The sequence below is a fragment of the Octopus sinensis genome, linkage group LG24 (assembly GCF_006345805.1).
Source record: "Octopus sinensis linkage group LG24, ASM634580v1, whole genome shotgun sequence".
Taxonomy (NCBI): Eukaryota; Metazoa; Mollusca; class Cephalopoda; order Octopoda; family Octopodidae; genus Octopus; species Octopus sinensis.
This window is the reverse complement of record NC_043020.1, coordinates 9,601,539-9,613,860: the sequence shown is the minus strand read 5'-3', so window position 1 is coordinate 9,613,860 and position 12,322 is coordinate 9,601,539. Positions and strand designations below refer to the sequence as shown.

The 12,322-nt window shown below is 41.6% G+C and overlaps 1 protein-coding gene across 12 annotated transcripts in view; it reads right to left on the bottom strand.

Moving 5' to 3' along the window:
- LOC115223846 (sugar phosphate exchanger 3) overlaps positions 1-12,322 on the bottom strand; it is a 63,962-nt gene that overhangs the window by 25,415 nt on the left and 26,225 nt on the right. For 6 of the 12 annotated variants that reach the window (XM_036513033.1, XM_036513036.1, XM_036513034.1 and 3 more), the window contains exons 6-10: positions 12,046-12,191; positions 10,009-10,105; positions 5,770-5,854; positions 3,747-3,794; positions 827-862 (exon numbers count right to left, since the gene is read on the bottom strand). In XM_036513033.1, the coding sequence (XP_036368926.1) occupies positions 827-862; positions 3,747-3,794; positions 5,770-5,854; positions 10,009-10,105; positions 12,046-12,191 (412 nt within the window). The remainder of the gene's footprint in view (positions 1-826; positions 863-3,746; positions 3,795-5,769; positions 5,855-10,008; positions 10,106-12,045; positions 12,192-12,322) is intronic. The other 6 variants (XM_036513037.1, XM_029794531.2, XM_036513038.1 and 3 more) reach the window with 1 other exon arrangement.

Sequence of the window (12,322 nt, the reverse complement as noted above, 5' to 3'; positions counted from 1 at the left end):
AGGGGTTTGGTTACGAGTGAATTGATATGGCCACACCAAAACTGAGGAAACGAGGTACAGTTTGATATGGTTCTTTTTCAGTTACTAAGCATGTCTTCTCTTTCCTTTGCTTATACTCTCTCTCTCTCTCCACACTCACCCTCTTTCTCTCTATGTAATATGAGCCATAACTACAAAACAACTATATTTATCAGCATCATTATCATCATCGTTTAGCGTCCGCTTTCCATGCTAGCATGGGTTGGACGGTTCAACTGGGGTCTGTGAAGCCAGAAGGCTTCATCAGGCCCAGTCAGATCTGGCAGTGTTTCTACGGCTGGATGCCCTTCCTAACGCCAACCACTCCGTGAGTGTAGTGGGTGCTTTTTACGTGCCACCCGCACAGGTGCCAGACAGAGCTGGCAAACGGCCACGAACGGATGGTACTTTTTATGTGCCACCGGCACGGGGGCCAAAATTTATTCTACAGTAAACCTTGATACATTTTTTTGTACACAGAGTTAATTCTCTTGTTAAATTGCCATACAGAGTGGCAAAAAATAATATGGAAGAAAAACCATTCAAACTAAATAAGTACAGAATATAAAAAAAAAAAAGAATGCGATGATGATGATGATGATGATAATCATGATCACGATGCTGGTGATAATAACTATGATGGTGATGATTATGATAACCTAACTAGATATTAGAACAAACAATTTTTTTTCTTTTAAAATTGCATTCAAAGAAAAAAAAATAAAGCATGCGAAACAAGGATTTCAAAATACAATATTCAAATAAGAATATATTTAGGGGTTGGACCCTAGTCTTGGTTTTTACTTACCACTCTCAGTGTAAGAACAATGTGGGGACATAACATCTGATGTCAGGAGGAAATAAACAAATAAATATATAAGAGGACACGGAGGGTTAAAGGGAAAAAGAGAAAGAAACATATTTTAGTGATGAGAGGAGTTGATGAAGAAATCTATGTCGCTATAGCAACAGTTCTTAACTTACACATTATTATAATTTACTGTTGCTACATTAGAAATCATTAATTACTATGTTATTGTAGTTGTTGTGGAAGAATAATTAGCACATCAGACAAAATGATTTGTCTGGCAGTTCTAGGAATCATGCAGAAGCTCTCGCACAGACTTGTAGTGGGACAAAATGAACATTTTGGAAATGTTTTGAACACACATACAGTAATTTGCAAAGTAAGGCGTAGGAGTGGCTGTGTGGTAAGTAGCTTGTTTACCGACCACATGGTTCAGGGTTCAGTCCCACTGCGTGGCATCTTGGGCAAGTGTCTTCTACTATAACCTCGGGCCGACCAAAGCCTTGTGAGTGGATTTGGTAGATGGAAACTGAAAGAAGCCCATCGTATATATGTATATATATATATATGTATGTGTGTGTATGTGTTTGTGTGTGTGTGTTTGTCCTCCTAGCATTGCTTGACAACTGATGCTGGTGTGTTTACGTCCCCGTCACTTAGCGGTTCGGCAAAAGAGACCGATAGAATAAGTACTAGGCTTACAAAGAATATGTCCTAGGGTCGATTTGCTTGACTAAAGGTGGTGCTCCAGCATGGCCACAGTCAAATGACTGAAACAAGTAAAAAAGAGTAAAAAAAAAAAAGAGAAAGAGAGAGAGAGAGAGAGAGAAAGAAGATCAGAGAAAGGCAAAAGGAAGGAGAGAGAGGTAGAGAGGCAGACCAAAGCAAGCTTACACAGTAAGTCTGCTAAATATGTAACAGTAAACAATAGCATGACGTACAGTAAACTTAACACTTTTAACATACAACAGTGCAACAGATACTTCAAAGCAATCAACAAGGGCGCAGGCATGGGTGTGTGGTTAAGAAGTTTGCTTTGTGACCGCAGGTTTTTAGGTTCAGTCCCACTGCATAGCACTTTGAGCAAGTGTCTTCTCTTGTCGCGCTGAGTTGACCAAAGCCTTGCGAATGAATTTGGTAGACAGAAATTGTTTAAAAACTAGTATATATGTATATACATATACATATATATATATATATTATATATATATATATATACCGGAGTAAACACATAAATGTGAAACAAGGTGGAAAAAAGAGTACTCAAATACCAGTGGTAGAGTAATATGCTTTATTTAAAAGCAGCAAAAAATTCAACAAAACCTGTTACTCTGAGTTTCATGTTCCCGTTTGTCGGACAGTTTTTGCTAGATTCTAGCAAAAACTGTCCAACGAACGGGAACGTGAAACTCAGAGTAACAGGTTTTGTTGAATTTTCTGCTGCTTTTAAATAAAGTATAATATATATATATATATAATATTAGGGAGTATATCCAAACTTACAGGGAAAAATTAGATTTAGGATTAAATCAAATTTCACCGTATAAATATAAATTAAATTAGAGATAAAACCACTATCACTGTTTGAGTTGCCTAATAGTGGTTTTATCTCTAATTTAATTTTCATATATATATATATATATATATATATAAAATAATAATAATAATAATAATAATAATAGGAATATAATTCCAAACTTACAGGGAAAAATTCAATTTAGCAATTCTAAATCAAATCTGACAACATATATGTGTATAATTGAGAGAAAAACCTGTATTAGCAATTCAATAGTGAAAGACTTTATTCACACCATATAGAAAAAATAACAATTGCAGCGTGGAAGGTGTTTATAAGCCATTTAAGAAACACACAAAAGCCGTTTGATTCACTTCAACATTTAAGTTTAATTTGTCAAAATATTTTCGTCGCTAAAATCCGCGACCTGTTCACTGACAAAAATCCATGCTGCTGTCAGTGAACAGGTCGCGGATTTTAGCGACGAAAATATTTTGACAAATTAAACTTAAATGTTGAAGTGAATTGAACGGCTTTTGTGTGTTTCTTAAATGGCTTACAAACACATTCCACGCTGCAATTGTTTTTGTTCCAGCACACGATCTCAGCTCAAATCACTTGCTATGCGAGAAAAAATAAATATACTATAAAAACCTTATTCTAAAAATCAATTAAGTACATATACAATAAATAAATAAACAATAAATAAATAAATAACAAATAAATATTTTTTCTATATGGTGTGGATAAAGATTTAGGAGTGGCTGTGTGGTAAGTAGCTTGCTAACCAACCACATGGTTCCGGGTTCAGTCCCACTGCGTGGCATCTTGGGCAAGTGTCTTCTACTATAGCCCCGGGCCGACCAATGCCTTGTGAGTGGATTTGGTAGACGGAAACTGAAAGAAGCCCGTCATATATATGTATATATATATATATATATATATATGTGTGTGTGTGTTTGTGTGTCTGTGTTTGTCCCCCTAGCATTGCTTGACAACCGATGCTGGTGTGTTTACGTCCCCATCACTTAGCGGTTCGGCAAAAGAGACCGATAGAATAAGTACTGGGCTTACAAAGAATAAGTCCCAGGGTCGATTTGCTCGACTAAAGGCGGTGCTCCAGCATGGCCGCAGTCAAATGACTGAAACAAGTAAACGAGTAAAAGAGTAAAGAGTAAAGAGTAAAGAGTAAGCTCTTTCTCTTCATTTCCTCTCTGACCAGTCACTGAAGCCCTGCAAAAAACTCAAGGTCAGAGGCGCTGCCTTTCCCTGTCTAAATATGTCACAAGAAAGTTGATGTCAGTATTTGGTAGACAGAACATGTATACGTATGTGTGTGTGTGTGTGTGTGTGAGTGAGTGTGTGTGTCTGTGTGTGTGTATGAGAAGAGATGAATCTGGTTACCTTCATTAGCATCTACAATTGGTTCATAGACGTATTTCCTGGATCTTACTGAAAAACAAAAGAAGGGAAAATATATAATAATAATAATAATAATAATAATAATGATGATGATGATGATGATGATGGTGATGGTGATGATGATGATGATTTTAAATTTTGGCACAAGGCCAGCAGGCTTGGGAGAGGCTAAGTCGATTAAATCCACCCCAGTGCATAACTTGTACTTATTTTATCAACCCTGAAAGGATGAAAGGCAAAGCTGGTCACAGTGAAATTGGAACTCAGAATGTAAGGACAGACAAAATGCCACAAAGCGTTTTGCCCAGGATGCTAACAATTCTCCCAGCTTGTGGCTCCAAATTTTGGCAGCAAGGCCAGCAGGTTTAGAGGAAAGGGTTAAGTGGATTTCATTGACCCCCAGTGGTTAGCTGGTACTTATTTTATCAACCTCAAAAGGGATGATGAAAGGTTCAGTTAACCTCAGCAGAATTTAAACTCTTAAAAACAGACAAAATTTTAGGCGTGGCAAGTAGCTTGCTTACGAACCATATGGTTCAGGGTTCAGTCCCACTGCGTGGCACCTTGGGCCAGTGTCTTCTACTATAGCCTCCGGCTGACCAAAGCCTTGTGAGTAGATTTGGTAGACAGAAACTGAAAGAAGCCCATCATATATATATATATATATATATATATATATATATATATATATATATGTATGTATGTGTGTGTATATGTTTGTGTGTCTGTATTTGCCCCCCCAAACATCGCTTGACAACTGATGCTGGTGTGTTTATGTCCCCATCAAAGTATGGGAGTGAAATTTAGTAGAGGGGAAAGAAATTGCATGGAAGCCTCTAGGAAAAAATTCATCTGTTACTGAGTGGTAAACTCAATCTGTCAGATTTGGCCTCTCACATCTGCACTACAATGTCAGCATGATCGTTACCAGCGTCGCCTTACTGGCACTTCTGCTGGTGTGCAGGTGACACGTAAAAGCACCTACTACACTCTCGGAGTGGTTGGCGTTAGGAAGGGCATCCAGCTATAGAAACTCAGCCAGATGAGATTGGAGCCTGGTGCAGCCATCTGGTTCACCAGTCCTCAGTCAAAAACAAAAAAACATGATATTTTCATGGCCATTGCCAGTACCGCCTGACTGGCCCTCATGCAAGTGGCATGTAAAAGCACCCACTACACTCTCGGAGTGGTTGGCATTAGGAAGGGCATCCAGCTGTAGAAACTCTGCCAGATCAAGATTGGAGCCTGGTGCAGCCACCTGGTTCGCCAGTCCTCAGTCAAAATCGTCCAACCCATGCTAGCATGGAAAGCGGACGTTTTTTACAGCACTTTTACATTCTGTGTGTAAACACTGCAGAGATCAACTCTGATTTTATCCTTCTGTGATTGATAAAATAAAATTACTACTGTAAATCCTCAAGTATAATCCGCATTTCCCCCCCAAATTTAAAGGTCAAAATCCCTAGTGCGTATTATATATGAGGTTAAAAATGAAAAATATTTTCTAAGCAATTTGCTGTCCGGCAATGTTTATTCAGACGCATTTTGTGATGTCAGGCACGAAAATACCTTAAGCTAAGCCTGAAAGCAATGAAGTCATAAAAGAATCATCCATAACTTGCAGTAAGCAACATTTATTAAAATAAAAGCATTCAGAACACAGAATAACATGTAAGAAAAATAATTTGTAAACATATTTACATTCCCATATAACAGTTAAGAACATCACAATTATTGTATTATGCATGTGCAGAAGTGTTTGTTCGACTAGGTACTGCTGTCTTAATTACGCACAACTCAAGTTAGAGAAGGGGTGCGTATTATACACAAGGTTTAGGTTTTCCAGAGGTAGAGCCCCCGAAAAATACCCTGTGTATTATACCCAAGAGCAGACTATACTCGAGGATTTATGGTATTCAAGTAATGAGATCGCTTATAGTCTTATAACACATTCTAAATGCAAATGGAATTATATCTGAGACAAAAAGCTGTGGGGCTTACTTACGTAAATCTGCTGGAGAACTGATCAAGCTAAAGAAGTTGATAATTGCAAGTCCAATCAAAAATGTGGATGTAATTAGAAAAGAATACTGAAATAAAAACAAACAGTGTGAAAGGTTTTGCAAACTCTGTTACAGTAAAAACTAGGAAAAGCAACTGGATGGATTATAAAGACACTATGCTAGGGATGTTATGGGAACTGAGAAACAGTTGTGTTACAGTTACACTGGAGTATTAGAGAATTGTATTATAGGACTTCTACATGGGATGGAGCCAGCCTACGTATGCATACCTTCCCTTCTTGGGACACAAAACTCTACTTGTGAAGACCTGTTGAGGCAAGTGAGGATCAGAATCGAAACTGATCAATGGAAATTGCAGATGTGTTACCAGTGCCGGTGGCATGTAAGAGAACCTTCCATTTTGCGACCGTTGCCAGCGCCGCCCCGACTGGCCTCGTGCCGGTGGCACGTAAAAAGCACCATCCGTTCGTGTCCGTTGCCAGCCTCGCCTGGCCCTCATGCCAGTGGCACATAAAAAGCACCATCCGTTCGTGGCCGTTTGCCAGACTCGTCTGGCACCTGTGCGGGTGGCACGTAAAAAGCACCCACTACACTCACGGAGTGGTTGGCGTTAGGAAGGGCATCCAGCTGTAGAAACACTGCCAGATTTGACTGGGCCTGATGAAGCCTTCTGGCTTCACAGACCCCAGTAGAACCGTCCAACCCATGCTAGCATGGAAAACGGACGCTAAACGATGATGATGATGATGATGATGAGTCATATTGGTGAGACAGAATGTGGCAGTATCGTTACTGTCGTATAGGGAACTCCTGTCAGTCAGACCTAGGCAGGGCGCTGGCAGCATGGTTAGCATGTCAGACAAAATGCTTAACAAGTACTTTGTCTTTCAAATTATGCTGTGACCTTGTCAGTGCTGGTGCCACATAAAAAGCACCCAGTCCACTCTGTGAAGTGGTTGGCATTAGGAAGGGTATCCAGCAGTAAGAAAAAACCCATGCCAAAACAGACCTCACTGGTGCTGGTGCCACATAAAAAGCACTTGGTTCACTCTGTCAAGTGGTTGGCATTAGGAAGGGCATCCAGCAGTAAGAAAAAACCCATGCCAAAACAGACCTCACTGGTGCTGGTGCCACATAAAAAGCACTTGGTTCACTCTGTCAAGTGGTTGGCATTAGGAAGGGCATCCAGCAGTAAGAAAAAACCCATGCCAAAACAGACCTCACTGGTGCTGGTGCCACATAAAAAGCACTTGGTTCACTCTGTCAAGTGTTGGCATTAGGAAGGGCATCCAGCAGTAAGAAAAAACCCATGCCAAAAGACCTCACTGGTGCTGGTGCCACATAAAAAGCACTTGGTTCACTCTGTCAAGTGGTTGGCATTAGGAAGGGCATCCAGCAGTAAGAAAAAACCCATGCCAAAACAGACCTCACTGGTGCTGGTGCCACATAAAAAGCACTTGGTTCACTCTGTCAAGTGGTTGGCATTAGGAAGGGATCCAGCAGTAAGAAAAAACCCATGCCAAAACAGACCTCACTGGTGCTGGTGCCACATAAAAAGCACTTGGTTCACTCTGTCACTCTGTCAGTGGTTGGCATTAGGAAGGGTATCCAGCAGTAAGAAAAAACCCATGCCAAAACAGACCTCACTGGTGCTGGTGCCACATAAAAAGCACTTGGTTCACTCTGTCAAGTGGTTGGCATTAGGAAGGGCATCCAGCTGTAAGAAAAAACCCATGCCAAAACAGACCTCACTGGTGCTGGTGCCACATAAAAAGCACTTGTTCCACTCTGTCAAGTAGTTGGCATTAGGAAGGGCATCCAGCAGTAAGAAAAAACCCATGCCAAAACAGACCTCACTGGTGCTGGTGCCACATAAAAAGCACTTGGTTCACTCTGTCAAGTGGTTGGCATTAGGAAGGGCATCCAGCAGTAAGAAAAAACCCATGCCAAAACAGACCTCACTGGTGCTGGTGCCACATAAAAAGCACTTGTTCCACTCTGTCAAGTAGTTGGCATTAGGAAGGGCATCCAGCAGTAAGAAAAAACCCATGCCAAAACAGACCTCACTGGTGCTGGTGCCACATAAAAAGCACTTGGTTCACTCTGTCAAGTGGTTGGCATTAGGAAGGGCATCCAGCAGTAAAAAAACCCATGCCAAAACAGACCTCACTGGTGCTGGTGCCACATAAAAAGCACTTGTTCCACTCTGTCAAGTAGTTGGCATTAGAAGGGCATCCAGCAGTAAGAAAAAACCCATGCAAAACAGACCTCACTGGTGCTGGTGCCACATAAAAAGCACTTGGTTCACTCTGTCAAGTGGTTGGCATTAGGAAGGGCATCCAGCAGTAAGAAAAAACCCATGCCAAAACAGACCTCACTGGTGCTGGTGCCACATAAAAAGCACTTGTTCCACTCTGTCAAGTAGTTGGCATTAGGAAGGGCATCCAGCAGTAAGAAAAAACCCATGCCAAAACAGACCTCACTGGTGCTGGTGCCACATAAAAAGCACTTGGTTCACTCTGTCAAGTGGTTGGCATTAGGAAGGGCATCCAGCAGTAAGAAAAAACCCATGCCAAAACAGACCTCACTGGTGCTGGTGCCACATAAAAAGCACTTGGTTCACTCTGTCAAGTGGTTGGCATTAGGAAGGGTATCCAGCAGTAAGAAAAAGCCCATGCCAAAACAGACCTCACTGGTGCTGGTGCCACATAAAAAGCACTTGGTTCACTCTGTCAAGTGGTTGGCATTAGGAAGGGCATCCAGCAGTAAGAAAAACCCATGCCAAAACAGACCTCACTGGTGCTGTGCCACATAAAAAGCACTTGTTCACTCTGTCAAGTGGTTGGCATTAGGAAGGGCATCCAGCTGTAAGAAAAAACCCATGCCAAAACAGACCTCACTGGTGCTGGTGCCACATAAAAAGCACTTGTTCCACTCTGTCAAGTAGTTGGCATTAGGAAGGGCATCCAGCTGTAAAGACCGTGCCAAAGTAGACATTGGAGTTTGGCATAGTCTACAGACTTACCAGCACCTGTCTAAACATTCAACCCATGCCAGCATAGAAGATAGATGTTACATGATGATGATGATGATGATGAAGACGACGATGATGATGATGATGAAGACGATGATGATGATGATGACGATGAAGACGATGACGATGACAACGATGATGAAGACGATGATGATGATGATGATGAAGACGATGATGATGATGAAGATGATGATGATGATGATGATGTTGATGATGATGACGATGATGATTTCATTTCATTTGATTAATTGTTCAGTCAATTAATTAATCAGCTAGGTTTGTCGAAGTCCTTTCAGAGCTAGTCACAAACCTCATCGATGACACGCCTTCTCTATATGCAGGTCAACAGAGATGGCATGTCCTGATGAGGTCACAAAGAGCAATGAAGGGACTTTGATAAACATAACCGATTAATTAATTAATTAATTAACCAAATAATTTATCAAACAACTGATTAGTTAACTGGTCAAATAGTTAATCAGTGACAAACGATAATGAACTGAAATAGAATTAATGCTAGGAAGAAGTAGTTTTAGTAGCAGAGTTTCAGGTGTACATCATGGGTGGATGTGGTAGAAATCATGGGTGGATGTGGTAGAAATCATGGGTGGATGTGGTAGAAATCATGGGTGGATGTGGTAGAAATCATAGGTGGATGTGGTACATCATGGGTGGATGTGGTAGAAATCATGGGTGGATGTGGCAGAAATCATGGGTGGATGTGGTAGAAATCATGGGTGGATGTGGTAGAAATCATGGGTGGATGTGGTACATCATGGGTGGATGTGGTAGAAATCATGGGTGGATGTGGTACATCATGGGTGGATGTGGTAGAAATCATGGGTGGATGTTGTAGAAATCATGGGTGGATGTGGTACATCATGGGTGGATGTGGTAGAAATCATGGGTGGATGTGGTACATCATGGGTGGATGTGGTAGAAATCATGGGTGGATGTGCTAGAAATCATGGGTGGATGTGGTAGAAATCATGGGTGGATGTGGTAGAAATCATGGGTGGATGTGGTAGAAATCGTGGGTGGATGTGGTACATCATGGGTGGATGTGGTAGAAATCATGGGTGGATGTGGTACATCATGGGTGGATGTGGTAGAAATCATGGGTGGATGTGGTACATCATGGGTGGATGTGGTAGAAATAGAGTTATTAGTAGTGTATCAGACATACCTCATAGCCATACTTTAGTACACGTGCAGTGACTAGGGCACCGATGATGTTACCCACAGAGGCACAAGAGCTCCAGAGACCCAAGATAAAACCACGGCTGAAAGAGAGAAGCATAAAATATCATATAGTGAGTGGAGACTGAGTAGAAACTGAGTGGAGATTGAACAGAGACTGAGTGGAGACTGAGTGGAAGATTAAGTAACTAATAAGGAGAGTACAGGAGGCGGTCGAAAAAGCCAGCTTCTATATATGGCTGAAGCGGGAAGACCGAAAATGGCTTGGAAGTCATAGACACGCTGACAGGAAATAACATCATTAGGTGAGACAAGTTGACTGAATCAGCTTCGCTGATTGACAGGTGACGGTCGTTTACAAAAGCGCGGGCTAAAACTACGCGCCTTCACTAGTCAGTTAAGGTGAGACAGTGTCACGTGACAACTTGCTGGGGCTGCCTGCTGGAGCCTATGCGGCAGGTATTTAAAGGGAAAAATTTGACAAGACAGTCAGTCACCGGCTGACACTCGCTGATGATACATCGAAGAGGCCAGGGAACAGAAGAAAGAAGAAGAAAGAAGACATGAACCCAACACCAGAGCTGAAGACACCTCCGAAAGGGGGGTGCCCCGCCACGCCAAAATGGCAGAGGAGTAGGGGCCGAAACCGGACGTGGTTCCTCCTGATGATGTCTTGAGCTAACTGGATCCTATAAAGGAGCTGTTGTGGTAGCAGACCATGAAACACGGTTGTAATTCCTTAAGTATGTGTGCATGTGTGTATCAAGATCGATAATGAAGAGATCGAAGTGGTTGATGATTTCATCTTCCTTGGCTCCAAAATAAATCGAGCTGTGTGGTAAGTAGCTTGCTTACCAACCACATGGTTCCGGGTTCAGTCCCACTGCGTGGCACCTTGGGCAAGTGTCTTCTACTATAGCCTCGAGCCGACCAAAGCCTTGTGAGTGGATTTGGTAGATGGAAACTGAAAGAAGCCCATCGTATATATGTGTGTGTGTGTGTATGTTTGTGTGTCTGTGTTTGTCCCTCCAACATCGCTTGACAACTGATGCTGGTGTGTTTACGTCCCCATAACTTAGTGGTTCAGCAAAAGAGACTGATAGAATAAGTAGTGGGCTTACAAAGAATAAGTTAGGGTTAGGGTTTGTTGTGGTGCACCTGAGCACTGTATACAATAATTTCATTATTATTATTATAAGTCCTGGGGTCGATTTGCTCGACTAAAGGCGGTGCTCCAGCATGGCCACAGTCAAATGACTGAAGCAAGTAAAAGAGTAAAAGAGAGTAAAGAGTAAGAGTATGGTAACTGCACTCCGGAAATAAGGCGGCGGAGAGTACTAGGCAGAGAAGTAATGGTCAGCATGAGCAGGGTCTGGAAGAGTAGAAACATCAGACTCGCTACCAAATGCAGATTGGTGAATGCAATCGTCTTCCCAATAGCAACATATGGATGCGAGACCTGGACACTAAAGAAAGCTGACCAGAAGAGAATTAATGCATTCGAGCTTTGGTGTTGGAGAAGACTTTTACAGATTCCATGGACAGCAAGGCTCACCAATGGAGAAGTTCTTAACCAGATCAAACCGAAAATGTCGCTAGAAGCTAGGATCACCAAGCATAGATTGGCATATTTTGGTCATGTTATGCGAAGAAAATCCCTGGAGAAGGACATCATGCTCGGAATGGTCAGTGGCAAGAGAGGAAGAGGCCGACCAAGAACCCACTGGCTTGACACCATCAAGAGTGACACGGGAATGACCATAGCCAATCTGAAAGAAGTGACCCAGGATAGAACCGGCTGGAGGACACTGATCCATTGAGTAACCGAGAGTCGACTTCGACTGAGTGGATAGATAGATAGTATGTGTTTATGTGTGCATGTGTGTGACCTTGAGGCTACTGTCTGATGTTAATATTTTCTAAAATGAAGCACAGAAACAAAGAATTAACTAACATACAATAAAAAAAAATGGAAAAAGAAACTAAAAAAAAGAGAGAAAAATAAATAATTTCAAAAGAATACCTTGATTTTCCAAACCAGTTTCCCATAATAGCAACAACACATGGCCACCCCAAAGACTGCAGAAGACCATTGAGTACCATCAGAATCATATATAAATATTTTTTGTATGTGTGTGTTACTTCGGTGACATAGCCAAAGCAAAGAACCTAGAAGTAGATAAAACCAAGGGAAAAAAAAAACATTAAAAATATTTTTTGTTGTAATCCAAATCAAAATCGAAATCGATCAACATCAATGGAAATTGCAGCTGTGATACCAGTGTCGGTAGTACGTAAGA